The sequence below is a fragment of the Pristis pectinata genome, chromosome 1 (genome assembly GCF_009764475.1).
Source record: "Pristis pectinata isolate sPriPec2 chromosome 1, sPriPec2.1.pri, whole genome shotgun sequence".
Lineage (NCBI taxonomy): Eukaryota > Metazoa > Chordata > Chondrichthyes > Rhinopristiformes > Pristidae > Pristis > Pristis pectinata.
The window spans coordinates 15,802,425-15,817,895 of NC_067405.1; the positions used below are offsets into that span (position 1 = coordinate 15,802,425).

Consider the following 15,471-nt stretch of genomic DNA (forward strand, 5'->3'; position numbering starts at 1 on the left):
ACATGAACCCATTAGTTTCTCTCCTACCCTGTACTTTGACTCTAATTCATTTAATAATCATGTACAGATGTCATATTTTGCAGTGGTATGAAATTATTTCTGTCTGAAAGCTTGTAGGTAACTTCCCAAGAACTCATTGTGTAACCGCCAAATATTTTTTTTAAAAAGGTTCGTTTCTCATTCATTATTTTGATCAAATGAAAACTTGTATAGAAACCCATCTCATTTAATTTTAAATCAAAACCACACTAATCGACACAAAACTCAAGTTTTTCTCTGCTGTGGAATGATCACAGTAGAGGAAAATATCTAAATCTAGTATTCTTCATTAATATGGTGCAAACTGAAGAATTTACATTGTGTTAGTTTTGGCAGTGGCATGAATCAAAGCTATTATAATGCTTGAATATTCAAATTTAAAACACCATTTCCTATGTGTAGTTTTAACAGATGTGGCATTTATAAGTGGGGCTAGTTGCAAAATGCATCTGGTAAATGGTTTTAATTTTGTGAATGAAATCGCTTTGGATTCAGTGTTTTTTAAAGTGCCCTAATGAAGGAGGTCCTAAATTGGGGCATGGGCACCAGTGTTGGTTTGGGTGGGAGAACATGAGGGTGAGGCAGAAGTGATGGTCAAGTATGATGGTCACTAATGTGATATCGCATACTTGGCTGAGGTGCATTATAGGACAGTCTCACTGCTCTGGGATGCTGGAATTCTTGCTGGTTTCTACAAGTAGACAATGCAACCTAAATTTGTTAAAGATCGTTTTTGGAGGGATTCTAATGTGGGATTGCATTCCCCCCTCACGGTCTTTTTGCTGGTTACAAAAGTCGGCACCATTTAGTGAAAGATGAATCCCTCTGACAAATTTGTGTTTAACAGACATTCCTGAGGCGGCTGGCTATTTGAGCCACATAATCTCTTGAACATGAAGTCTGGTTGCTTATTGTGCAGTGATTCCCAACTTCTCCCTCCCTAATGCCTCCACATCAACAAGGTATATAACTTGCAAAATAGAGATTTTTAGGTTGGAACCTTATCTGACTAATATTCACATGTCTAAGTATTCATATTAATCGTGGAATAATTCCATTATTTTTCATTTCTCTATTATAGGTTGCCTTGTCCATACAACATTGCAGCCCTTCTGGCCTCTTACTCTGTTCAGTGTAAGTATGGACCTAACAGTTTCTTGTTCAAGACAATTTTGCTTTCCCCTCTGATTTGTTTTGCCCCTTTAAGTATTTCTTTACTGTTCAACATCCTCTGCAGCTTTCGCATTGCTCCCTCCCTCATCTTTCAGACTCATTATTAACCAGTCCATCCTGCTTCCTAGGTTCACTGCATTCACTTCTGTTTCTACTTGTACCCATCGCAATACTGCCCACTTTTCCCCCCAGAATGAAATCAGGTGGTCTATTTAGTTATGAAACGGACACTGAATCTGACAAGACAAAAGCTGACCCAGACTAGTAAGTCTAAAACTTAGGGATTTGTGCCTTAAGAGCAAGTGTCTCAAAAAATCACGTTTACAGAATTGCATTGTTTGGCCAACTTCCATGGTATTGCCTGTTCCATTGGTCAGACACCATCACCTGAGATGGTGGCGCTGTGACATACAGTTTAATGAGTATCCCCTGCAGCCCTCTATATCATTGCACTCAAATGTGCAAAGGAATCTCCAGCTGATTACAACCCACAGCCCTTCCTTCAGTGATGAGTCAGCACAACTCTGAATATTGAGAGAATGAGTGAAGCAAAAGTGAAGAGTGTACCTGATTGGGAAACTTCATTGGTTACCCTCTTCACAGAATGCAGCCTGACCTCCTGAGCATTTCCAGCACTTTTTATTTTCCTTTACTGATATCCTGGCACATCCATTGCTGTACCATTACTTTCAAACCAGGTTCAGTTAAGGTTATGGCAAGGCATGCCAGGATACGTAATAGGGCATACTTAAAAATGACGTGACAACCTGGTGAAGCTGCAAAACAGGATTGCATCGATGCGAAACAAGTGCAACATGCTATAGGTATTATCTAAGTGATCCCACAACCAGTGAATTAGCTCTACAGACCTAGCCCATCTAGTTGTGAATAATTGTGAGCAATTAATGTGAGGTGGAGATTCAATGATGGCAGAGTCCAGCACAGGCAACACCCGCATTACCAGAGGGGGGTTGTTCCTAGAAAAATGCTGGTGATTTTCCATCATGCAAAGCTGCACCATTTGTGCATGCATCAAGAAATGCGGGTTGAAAAAACTTAAATTGTGTTTATTAACTTTTTATCTTAAAGTCTGTAAGAGCAAGTTTTATTCTGTATCTGAAATATTTGGGTCGTGATTTGTAAATTCTGTAAATGTGGATTTCTGTTACCAGAATGGCTGTAACACGGGGGTCATAAAGGCAAGTGTTTATGACGTCCAAAAAATCTGTGTGGATGATCCTATCCCACCTTCTACATTACAATTCAGTCTTCACTCAATGTGATTTACTTCCACTTGATACAAGGAGGTAGTCTGCAGGTGAGGGTTGATGGGTATGGCTGGTGGGAAAGTGTCTCTGGCCTGTGCTGTCCTGTGCTTAAACATCCAAATTGCTGCAACCAGCATCCTAATCTCCATACGTGTCTGTATTCTCATAGTTTTCTACATTCCTTAGTTAATTTTGGATATGTTGGCATTTAGAAAACCCACCTTCTTTCATTTTGATTTCATCCTGTATTGTATCTCCAAACATAGCGCTCCCTCTGTAAACATTTGGCTTCGTTCTGTTTCATCATTGCTCATACATCTGCTATCTGCTAATTGCTATTCACTGCTTTTTCTTCATGTAAAATTGTTATGCTACCTGCATTCAAGAACTGTAGGTGTTAACCCAATCCTATATGTAATGGGATTTATTAAATTACAGCTCTGAACTATACTGAAGTGCTTTCAGGTATTGATTATAGTGAATAAATTGAACATTTAGTATTTTCCTTGGTAGTTAATTTTATTCCAACATTTTGAAGCTCTTCCATCTTTCCCTTTTATTCTAAACATTCCTAAGAATCATCGTAATATTGGGAGAAAAATGAATGTGCTCGACCTCGACAATCTCAAAAACTATGTTTGCATGCTAATGCCCTTATTTCATTTCAGTTACCACTTGTTTTTAACAGAACCTCCCATGTGTTTTGCATGCACCTTTTTGCTTATGTTTTGCATTTTAGATGTACTCTGGTTTCACATTTTAAGTATCTTCCATTTCCAGATCTCCAAAAACCTTCCACTTTTTTTTTAGTTCCTTATTCCACCATACTTTTTAAATACAGTGAAGTCACACTTCCATTTCCAAGATTTCAAATTTGGACCTGTAGTAACTTGATCTGAGGTTACGGCATGTAGGTTATGGAATGTGGCACTAAAAGGAACTATCTTGCGTTGTGACATTGTAGAAGTGGCAATTAGGGAAATGTTTTAATATTTAATGCATACCTGTAGATAATGAAAATAGTTCTGTTGGAATCTGGGATGAAAGCGTACAGTGTGAAAATTAAAGCCAGGACTTTCAGGAGTAGACAATGGTGAAGTTAAGTTTAAATGAGTTTTTTGATGAACAACAATGTTAAGAAAGTCAGTGAAAATGTAAGGATATGCAGTTCCACAATCTCATTGAATGGTGGCATTTGCTCAAGGAGTGGAAACCTGATCTTGTCAGTGTTTTTGAAAAAACCTATCACAGGTACCACCCTTTGCACCGAAGATGCAATCCCAGCCTAAGAATGCTAATGAAATTGTAGTTAAAAATGGTCTATAGAATTATATAGAAAGATCTATTATTGACAGTGCTGTTGTGCCAAGAATTGGTGTGAATTCAGCAATGAATTGCCCCACAGCTTACTGTGGAGAGTGCCAGTGGGGCTGTTGTTGGGCAGCTTGGAACAAGCAGTGTGGGTATTTGTGGGGTTCAAGACTGCATCCTAGTTGGTGCTGAGAATACAGGTCATTGGAGAGGATTGATACTAGGTGCTCCGTGTGTTGATAGACTGTGGACCTGTTGGAAGCTTCTTCATCAAAATTCTCATTTAAACTTCGCTGTCTAATTCTGAAAGTCCTGGCTTTAATTTTCACACTGTGCTCTTTAGTCCTAGATTCCAACTAGTAGAAATATTTTCATTATCTACAGGTTTGTATTAAAATATTAAAACATTTCTCTAATTGCTAGTTGTACAATGTCACATACAAGATAGTTGCATTTAGACCTGATAAGTGCCACATTCCATAACCTGCGATTCTGCCCGGCCCAGCAATTTCTCTATGGTATTAAGCTCAACTGAAAAGGGATGACAGTAGCTAGTACCAGCTTTCCCCTCCATGGACTCCATCTATATCTCTCACTGCCTTAGTGAAGCAGCCAGTATCATCAAAGACCCCACCCACCCAGGTCATTCTCTCTCCTCTCCTCTCCCATCAGGCACATACCACCAGGCTCAAGGACAGCTTCTATCCCACATTGATAAGACTATTGAACGGTTCCCTTATACGATGAGATGGACTCTTGACCTCACAATCTACCTTGTTTGACCTTATTGTCAACCTACAATGCACTTCCCTGTAGCTGTGACACTTTACTCTGTATTCTGTTATTGTGTTTACCCTGTACCATCTCAATACACTGTGTAATGAATTGACCTGTACGATCGGTATGCAAGACAAGTTTTTCACTGTACCTTGGTACAAGTGACAATAATAAACCAATACCAATTATGTACAACAGGAGGTGATGAGAGAGGTTGTAGGATCTGGGCAGTCTGTCAGGTGCTGCTAGTCCCCAACAATAGTATTTGTATTTGCTGCTGATGAGGAATTAGCCCTATGCTCCACATGTCAGTGTTGAGTAGCTGTGCCACTAAAGCTGGCCCACCCAATAACAGCCTTCACGCAAGCAGCATCTCCACACTGACCTGTGAGTAATTCATTGCTGGGGTATCACCTGTGGAGGCAGAGATTTGCATCAGGTTCCTGGCGCAACAGCAGCACAGCATGAGCAGATGTCCTTGCTTTTAAGGAAAAGAGGCGGGTATATATGAGATGTTAGACTGGAGGGCCAAGAGTATGCTAACAAATCAGTGCGGTGGGATACAAGTATGTTTCTATATCCTCACAACATTTGTCTCTTCATTGTTGAAGTATGTGTTCCATTAAAAGTGGCATTTATCATTGATCTTAAGTATCATTCCATTACGATTGGTTAACTCAAGTACAAAGGAAAATAAGATTTAATGGTGATGGATAAAAATGGAAGGCGATGGCATGGTGAACAGATGGATGTACATCTCTGGTGTTCAATAATGAGGGTGTAGCGGCTGCTACTGCGATGCGAGAATAAAGACACGAGTCTGCAAGCTGTGGAACAAGACTGATTTATTTACCTGCCTTGTGCGGGCCTTTTAAGCAGCGCGGTTCCCGCCCTCTGACAACAGAAATCAGCTGCTGGGACTGGTTTAGGTAGATGTTGGGCACGCAGTCTGGTGACTTGGCCGAAGGACGAACCACTCTCACGTTTGGCCTTCCACAGGACATCTGCCCAGGCGGCTACCTTACATGGGTTGCTGAAGTCAGCGTTGGCCAACAGCAGGTGAATGTCGTTGGCCAGCTGTTCGAGGAAGGCCTGCTAGAACATCAGGCAGGGCTTGTGTCCCTTGGCCAAGGCCAGCATCTCGTTCATTGGGGCCGATGGAGATCTGTCCCCCAGGCCGTTGAGATGAAGCAGGCGGGCGGGGCACTCATAACAGGAGAGGCCGAAGGTCCAAATGAGGAGGGCCTTGTAAGCCAGGTACTTGCCTTCCTCTGGAGGAGTCTGGATGAAGTCTCCAACCTGGGCGGCTGTCTCCTGGTCCAGGGAGCTGACCACGTGGTAGTACCGTGTGGTGTCGGAGGTGATCTGCCACAGTTGGAACTGGGCTTCGGCCTGGTCAAACCACACGTGGGGCCGAAGCGTCCAAAAGGTGGGCAGCTTGAGTGCCACTGCGTTGGCTGCTGCGTTGTCGGTCAATGTGTGGGTCCAAAATCTGTTTGGACTGTTGGGGTCACCAATGTAGCGGCTGCTGCTGTGATGCGAGAATAAAGACGAGTCTGCAAGCTGTGGAACCAGACTGATTTATTTACCTGCCTTGTGCGGGCCTTTTAAGCGGTGCGGTTCCCGCCCTCCGAAAATGGAAATGACATATGCGCTACGTCATCAAAACTTCTCGAACACGCGGGTTCCCCTCTTCGCCCCCCCCCCCCCCCCCCCCCCCCCGTTGCTCAGGGAAGACAAAGGCCCAGCGCCATCTTGGGCCTCACCGCTCTGACAATGTGCATCCAACCACCAAGCCTGTTCGCTTGCAAGGACGGTGAGTCGCCACAAGGGGACATATTTTGGTAGAATGATTAGACGTTTGAGGAAAAATTCATGCAGCATGGTGGAGGTGTAGTACTTCCAGAAAAGGTGGTGGACTCGGAAACTTCAATGTATTTAGAAAGTCCCCGGGATAGCTCTTAAAATTGCCAGGACCTAAAAGGTTCCAGACTGAGAGTTGGAATCTCAAAATAGTGTAAATTGCTTTTTATCCTCGCATCAATGCTGAGCCAAATGACTAGTGCAGTAATGTCTGATTCTATGATGTATGCTGTTATTGAGTAGGTAGCACTCTTGCCTATGGTAGAAGTTGTGGAATGAATTACCATTTGGACAGCTGCATGGATATGAAAGGTTTAGAGGGCTGTGAGTCAAATGCAGGTAAATGGGACTAGATTAGATGGGCATCTTGGTTAGAATGGACAAGTTGGGCCAAGGGCCTATTTTCGTGCTGCATAACTCTGACTGTTTCATTCGGTGCGAGGACAAAAATCCCAGTGCAGTACCGAGGGAATGTTGTATTGCTGGAAGAGCCAACTTTGGGATGAATAGAAATCCACGGCCTGTCAGATCTCTCGTGGACATAGAGGATCCCACTAAACTGTCTTAAAGAAGTTAGGGGAGTTATCCTTGTTGCTCTGGCTAATATTCCTTTCAACTAACATCACGAAAGCATTTGGTGGTTATTGCTTTGGGCAAATTTGGTGCTCATTTCTTACATGACAACAGTGACAATGCTTCCAGTATGTCATTGCCTATAAATCACTTGGGATATCAAGATACTGATATGTGGAACTTAAATGGCCTTTCTTTAACTTCAGTGGTACAACGGCACTACTCTTCTGGGGCACTTGTGCAATTTCACGTACCTTTTAATCTATTAAGCTTGCAGTCTGAATCATGCCAAGAGGTCAGGCAGAAATTAATCTGCCCATTCCAATATTTTACATCAGAGTAGTATTAATGGACAGCAGCAGATACTGAAATTGAGATTTTGAAAATATTTTTGAAGATATTCACTTCATGCAGTTAAAGACTTCTGCAGTGTTCACAAGTTTAAGGTGAATCATGATTTTAATGTTTGTCCAGGCACCTCCATGCCTTTAGTTCATTCCTTTACAAAGTTCTTGAACTTACTAATTTGTTTGTCGTTGTCGTAATTTCATTTGGTCCTGAGTCCAACCAGATATTTAAACAATGGTTTGGCTTCTGGCATACAGCTCTAGTGACCTTTGCTTGATCCTGACCCTGTGCTGTCCATGAGGATTGTGGTCCCTGTGACCATGTGGATGTCCTCCACATTCCAAAGTATTTGTAGGTTAATTCGTCACCAAATTGTCCCTGCAGTAGGTGGGTGGCAATCTGAAAAATAATCCTCCAGTATTACCCTCTGACTCCTTCCACCAAGTTAATTTTGTATCTAATTGACTTGCTCACTCTGGTTCCCATGAGAGAATGGGTAACAGCAATATTGTTGGGAGGTGGAACAGGTACCAATGGCTGCTTGTGTCCAAAGGAAATATGAGAAAATATAAAAATGAGAAAGAAAATAAATTATTTTCCTCAAGTAATATTCTAAACTCCATTTAACTAGGTAATCATTAATACAGGAACTGATTTTTCAAAATGGGATGGGCAGGTATCCCCACCATTTAAATATACAAGCTTTCAGACTTGCTCATAAAATTGAGTTGTCCTTCATTGGTCAAAGGATTTGCAAAAATATTAGTTAAACATTATAACAAGAAATCTTCAGTGTAATTTTCTGGTTGGAATTGTTGGAATATTCTGCCATTGGCAGAAGTAATCTAGATTCCTGTTTCTTCCTCATTAGAATATCTGGCATGAGCAAAAATTGGTTATTCTAGTCCCATGTAAAAACTAACTTAAATTTCAATGATGAAGAAAAGTATCTAATTTGAATGACCAGTGTCTATGGAAGGAAATGAGTTAAAGGAAAAAGCATAATCTAAAATGTTTACACCACTAGTGTTTTTATTTCAGAGCGAGGAAGTGGTTTTTGCTTCTAACTATAATAATTGATTTTCTTTTAAAGCGGAGCTGGGAGACTACAACAATTCAGAGCACTTGCCAGGTTACCTCGCTGATTATTCTTTTATCGCCAACCAGCCTCAAGACTTTGAAAAGGAGATAGCAAAATTGCATCAGCAGCATAAGTGAGTTAGTCCAGTGTGCATTCTACTTAATGGAATTTTTTTTTCTGACTAAAGCATTTGTGTATTATATTTCTCTGTATAAATTAATTGTTTCTTTTAAACAGAGGACTCTCTCCAGCAGAATCTGAATTTAATTATTTAAACACAGCCCGTAGCTTAGAACTATATGGAGTCGAATTGCACTATGCAAGGGTAAGTTTAAATATGGCACTTGACATGTGGCTTCAGATGTCACTTGAAGTTCTTCATTATTTCTACAAAGTATGGTTAATTCATTGTTAGAATTTATCTACGTGTTTAAATGTTGTCTATCGCTTCTAAATCTGCACAGGCTCCATAAAGGTGTCTACTTAGTGAAATCCTACATTTATTTAAAGGATCTTTACACCTCTAATTTCAGATCACACAAAAACTGAGATTAGGGAAGGGGTGACATCAAGGTCACATTTGTTAATCACCTAGATCAATTCAGTTTGGTCTGCTATTATATTTGATCACAGCAGTTAGTGGATTCCCATGTAATTAATTTGTTGGTTAGGCCATTGCTGACCAGCTGCAAGTGCAGTCCCAGAAAGTGTTGCAATATTCTAAGAAAATGATTTGCATGTACTGTCCAATATTAATAATTATACCTCATGTATACTTCACATAATCTAACACCATTCCAAAACATAACAGTGACCAAAAATTCAGTTTAGAAGAATGAGAGCTGATCTTAAACCATGAATTTAGGGCTGATGTTTCCCATAGCTGGTGTATCTATAAACAGGAGTCAGTTTCAAAATAGGGTGACAGTGATTCATAACTATAATAAGGGGGATCACAAATTTTTGGAATGCTCTCTCCAAGATTGCTTTTATGATATCAAGGGACATAGGGGATAGTACAGGAAAGTGGCACTCAGGTACAAGATCAGCCAAGATCTCAGTGAATGGTGGGGCCAGCACAAAGGACTGAATGCCTGTTTCTGTTTTGTTAATGTTCTGACAAAATCATGGAAGTTAATTAAGCGTGTGCCCTATGACTGTGCTTGAGATAGTGCCCATCATTTATATCTATTACTCATCTTTTTATTTACTAATCAGAAGTTGAATTAGCTATATTTTGGACTCTTATTTACTGCAAATCTGCATTGTATAGTGGAAATAAAATAAAAACTGCAGATGTTGGAAATCCTCATCAGGCTAGCCATTGCACAGTGAATTTGGCCAACAATAAATTTTAAATTTTGATTCTTATTTGAAAGAGGTACTGGTGATGGAAATTGAATGCACCATATACCTTTTAATCATTTGTATGAACAGTTAGATATCAGTTTCTTGGAATTCAGGGCTGTAACTTAGTATTTTAACTAAAGCCATTGGTTAAGGAGTATATTTTTTGCAGAACTGTCAGGTCTGCTTAATGCATTCGTGGTTGAATTTCATGGCGGGATGCATGCATATGTAATGTTCACAGTTGATTTCATGAGATCGAGTGACTGACTGAGATGTCGATTGCTATGAAGCTCCTGAAGTTTAATCCTATTTTGGTTTTCATCAGTAATTTGAAGCTATAAGCTATGTAATATGGCTCTTCAGAGATGAACATGATCCAATGAATGAATCCCTATTTCCATGCCTAATGTGAGTGACTGACATTCCATCCTGATGGAACCCCATCTGGGATTGCCCTCATGATATTGGACCTCTTGTGCATCTTGTACTTGGGTTTATGTTACAAGAATCAGGACTGGTGCCTTTGCTTCTGCAAGTGTAAATTGATAGGGGAAGAGTATAGAGCAACAATTTAGTCATCAGATACACTAATAGGGATGGACTAAATTTACTTGGTCTTATGCAAATTTGATATTCATAGCACTTCATGTGTGCCACATTTTGCACCAAACAAATACAAAGATGGAAAGTTTGACTCTGTACAAGAGTAATATTTAGAGATCTGATTATCTCAAGCCTCAAACTAAAGGCTGCACATAAGTCATTGGCAGACTTTCAGTTTCACTTTTCTTTTCTACTTGCCCTGGCTTCAGTGTACCATATACCTGATGTTCCCCAAAATATTGTTTAACATTTCTTTTACTGGGTTAATCCAGTCCTTAAGAAAATAGTTGGAAGTTCAGATAAGCTGCAGTGTTCCAATAAAGCAATTTAATATTTGGCTCATTAACTGAAGAATAATTCATGTCAAACTTTGATTTAGCTTTTAGTTTATTTTGATAATTTCATGATTTTCTAAGTCTGGGAATTGAGGATATTTCATGTAGAGGTAAAGGCCTAGAAGGCTGGGACTGTAGATTTATGCCTTCAATCTTTACCAGCAATTATAGACCTAAAGTTTGATATGAAATTATCTCCTTTTTAGGATCAAAGTAACACAGAAATTATGATTGGTGTGCTGTCAAGTGGGATTGTAATTTACAAGAGCAGGGTACGAATTAACTACTTTCCATGGTAAGAGCTCTCTCTGCCTACTCTTCATTGAGACTTAATTAAAATGGCCTTCTGACCAAATTTTTTGATTTTTCCTCTTTAGGCTGACGTCCATTTTCCCTTGTACCTCTCTGAAGCACCTTGGTATATTTTTTCTGCTTTTAAGGAGTAATGCATTAATGTTAATTTCTAATTTTGAGATAAGCAAGTCATTGAAGTTGTTAATTTGATGCAAAGGGACATGTGTTTTCCTAAATTTCGATTCTCCTTGTAAGCTACAAAACACTGTTTAGACCGCACTTGGAAGAGTGCAGTTATGGTCATCACACTACAAGGAGGATGTGATTGTGCTAGATAGAAATATGTAAGGTTATGAGAGGCACAGATAGGTAGAAAATCAAAATCTTTTCCTCCTGATAAGTGCATCAAAAACAAGACCACATTGGTTTAAGGTGAGAGGTCAATATCTGGAATGCGCTGCTAAGGCAAGTGGTGGAATTGAATATATTCACAACGTTTAAGGGGCATAGAAGGCTATGGTCCTGATGTGGGCAAATGGGATTAATGTAGGTGGGCCAAAAGGTTGGCTTGGATGTGATGAGCCAAAAGTGAATAGCATCAAAAGCACATAAGACTGATGATAAAGAATAATTACTGAAAGTGGAGAGGAAGAAAGTGAGAGAGGGGAAACTAGTTCTGCCGTTCATAGGAATGAACATGTATATGTCAGATTTTTAAATTTAATATTATGGGAGCTCGATAGTATGCAGGTGTGTCCATAAGTCAGGCGATCATAAACCAGGGACAGCCCATATCCTGAAATGTTTAAATTTTATCGTGAATGTAATTTACTAAATTACATTCACGTCCTAAAGGAGACTAAAGATTCACGAGACTAAAGGAGCTAGAGCTTTACTCATTGGAGAGGAGGATGATGAGGGGAGACATGATGGAGGTATACAAAATATTAAGAGGAATAGATAGAGTGGGCAGCCAGCGCCTCTTTCCCAGGGCATCGGTGCTCAATACAAGAGGGCATGGCTTTAAGGTAATGGGGAGGGGAAGTTCAAGGGAGACGACAGCGAGGTTTTTCACCTAGAGTGGGTGGTGCATGGAATGCGCTGCCTGGGGTGGTGGTGGAGGCTGATACGTTGGTCAAATTCAAGAGATTGTTAGATAAGCATATGGAGGAATTTAAGTTAGAGGGATATGTGGGAGGAAGGGGTTAGATAGTCTTAGGTGAGGTTTGAAGGTCGGCACAACATGGTGGGCCGAAGGGCCTGTATTGTGCTGTATTGTTTTATGGTTATCCATTCCTGAAAACAGCTTCCTGTACCTTTTGTAATATTCCAGAATTGAGTTTTTAGAATTCGGTGTTGTCTACTTACAGTGAAGAATGTTTAGACCGATTGATGATGACTTAATATTTTGAGCAATAATTGAAAAATGAAGGCTATTCAATAGATCAGATTATGGATTTTTCTCCGTTGATAATGAGAATTCCAACTGAAGCAAAGAACAAAATAAATAGCCATGGCTTTGGCAATGTACTATGATAGACAATTGCTTTGGCACTGGAAAGGAAAAGATGAATTGGTAGTATACTAAGAGACAGAGGGAAAAAAGACATAAACAAGTTTCTATTAGTCATTCTTGCTACTTTTAAAATTGAAACGAGTATTTTTAAAATAAAGTCAGCTCTACAGAAAGATCAATGCATAAATTGAGCAAAAGAATTCATACAGAATATAAGGCTTAACAAACACATGACTGTTTTAAGACAGTATAAAATGTGTGTAGTAAATGAGCATTCGGAGCTGTAAAGTGGCTTGTGCTGAAAAGTGGTTAAAGGGATTAACCTCAATGTATTCAATAGATATTAGCAATTGGGTACCAAAGAATAGGGATTTTTTAAACTTGAGGAAATATAGAAATTGGTAATTCATGGCATTAAGTTTGGTGGCATAACAGATCTGTTCCTGTACTGTTCTGTGTTCCATGAAAGTATTTGTAATTATTTAATTGCATTAAAAGGCATTGTTCAATCTATGTTCAGAGATCAATGAAAGTTAGTGGGGCAGGTTGATAAGTTGGTTAAAAAGGCTTATGAAGTACATTTCTTCATTAGATCAGATGTAGAGTATAAGAGCAGGGAGGTTATGCTAGAACTCTACAACACTGGTCAAACTACAACTCAAGTACTGCATACAGATCTGGTCACTACAGGAAGATGTGATTGCACTGGAGCGGATGCAGAGGAGGTTTTCAAGGATGTTGCCAAGATGGAAATAGTTTGACCATGGGGGAAGATTGGGACTCTTTGGAACTGAAGAGGTTAATGGGAGACTTAATTGAAGTGTATAAAACTGAGGGGCCTAGAGCAAGTAAATGGGAAAGTCTAATTGGAGCAGGGCTAATTATAAAGGCATAAGGCAGGAACTAGGTAGAGTAAACTGGGAACACCTTTTTGTTGGCAAGTCCACGTCGAACGTGTGGAAAGTGTTTAAGGATCAAATACATAGGGTACAGGATAGGTATGTCCCGATAAGAAGGAAGGACATGAATGGCAAAATAAGGGAACCTTGGATGTCCAGAAAAGTGATGTCCCTTTTCTTCTTGACTAAGTTCAAGTATGTAGAGCTTAAGTTAGGATCAGATTGAACATGTGAGGACTATAAAGAAGCTGGAAATGAACTCAAAAAAGGAATTAGGAAAGCCAGGAGGAGCCATGAAAAATCCTTAGCAAGTAGGATTATGGAGAATCTAAAGGCATTCTATACCTACGTCAAGAATAAGAGGATAACGAGAGAAAGGGTAGGACCACTTAAGGATAAAAAAGGGAGTCTATGTTTGGATGCAGAGAATGTGGGTGAGGTTCTGAGTGAGTATTTCTCTTCAGTATTTACCCAGGAAAGGGACGTGGATGCAGAAATCAGAACTGAGGGCGGAAACATGTTAGCGCATTTAGAGGTCAAGGAGGAGGTAGTGTTAGGTCTCCTAAACAATATTAAAGTGCATAAGTCCCTGGGGCCCGATGGGATATACCCCAGATTACTGAGGGAGGCGAGAGAGGAAATTGCTGGGGCCTCGATCAGTATCTTTGTGTCCTCTTTGTCCACGGGTGAGGTCCCGGAGGACTGGTGAGTGGCTAATGTTGTTCCTCTATTTAAGAAAGGAACAAGGTAAAATTAGGGGAACTATAGACTAGTGAGTCTCACGACAGTTGCAGGGGAATTGCTGGAGAAAATATACGAGCATCTGGAATCCAATGGCTTGATTAGGGAAAGCCAGCATGGCTTTGTGCAGGGCAAGTCGTGTCTTACCAACCTGGTTGAGTTTTTTGACAAGGTGACGAGAGCGATTGATGAAGGTAGAGCTGTGGATGTCATCTATATGGACTTCAATAAGGCATTTGACAGCGTCCCACATAATCGGTTAATCAAAAAAGTTCGGATGCGTGGGGTCAGTAGAAAATAGGCTGTGCGGATCCAGAACTGGCTTGCCCATAGAAGACAGTGGTGGTTGAAGGGACTTATTTGGGCTGGAGGCCTGTGAGTAGTGGTGTTCCTCAGGGATCTGTACTGGGACCTCTGCTGTTTGTGATGTACATAAATGACCTGGACGAGTATGTTGATGGGTGGGTTAGTAAGCTTGCAGACGATACCAAGATTGGTGGAGTTGTGAATAGTGTAGAAGACTGGTGATGGATACAGCATAATATAGATCAATTGCAGATGTGGGCAGAGAAATGGCAGATGGAGTTTAACCCAAATAAATGTGAGGTGTTGCACCTTGGTAGGACTAATGTCAGGAGGGAATACACTCTTAAGGGCAAGACCCTTAACAGTGTTGAAGAGCAGAGAGACCTTGGGGTGCAAGTCCATGGCTCATTGAAAGTGGCTATACAGGGTAAATAGGGTGGTTAAGAAGGCTTATGGAATGCTTGCTTTCATTAATGGAGGTATGGAGTATAGGAGTCAAGAAGTTATGATGCATCTCTATAGAACTCTGGTTAGGCTGCATTTAGAGTATTACATGCAATTCTGGTCACCTCACTACAGGAAGGATGTTGAGGCTTTAGAGAAGGTGCAGAGGAGGTTTACTAGGATGCTGCCTGGATTAGAGGGCAGGTGCTATCAGGAGAGGCTGGACAAACTTGGGCTCTTCTCTGGAGTGGCGGGGGCTGAGGGGTGATCTGTTGGAAGTGTATAAAATTGAGGGGCATAGATAGGGTGGACAAGCAATAGCTTTTTCCCCATTATTGGGCGATCCAATACCAGAGGGCATGCATTTAAGGTAAGAGGGGATAGGTTCAGAAGAGACGTGAGGGGTACATTTTTTTACTCAGAGTGGTGGATGCCTGGAATGTGTTGCCTGTTAGGGTGGTGGAGGCAAATTCATTGGGGGCTTTTAAGCGGGGCTTTGATGGGCATATGAGAGGAAAATGGAGGGATATGGGCATTCTGTAGGTCAGAG

At 40.6% G+C, this 15,471-nt stretch overlaps 1 protein-coding gene across 2 annotated transcripts in view; it reads left to right on the plus strand.

Moving 5' to 3' along the window:
* Positions 1-15,471, plus strand: part of ptpn4a (protein tyrosine phosphatase non-receptor type 4a) — a 179,017-nt gene that overhangs the window by 96,627 nt on the left and 66,919 nt on the right. For both annotated transcript variants that reach the window (XM_052010826.1, XM_052010835.1), the window contains 4 exons: positions 1,121-1,173; positions 8,446-8,566; positions 8,671-8,758; positions 10,928-11,016. In XM_052010826.1, the coding sequence (XP_051866786.1) occupies positions 1,121-1,173; positions 8,446-8,566; positions 8,671-8,758; positions 10,928-11,016 (351 nt within the window). The remainder of the gene's footprint in view (positions 1-1,120; positions 1,174-8,445; positions 8,567-8,670; positions 8,759-10,927; positions 11,017-15,471) is intronic.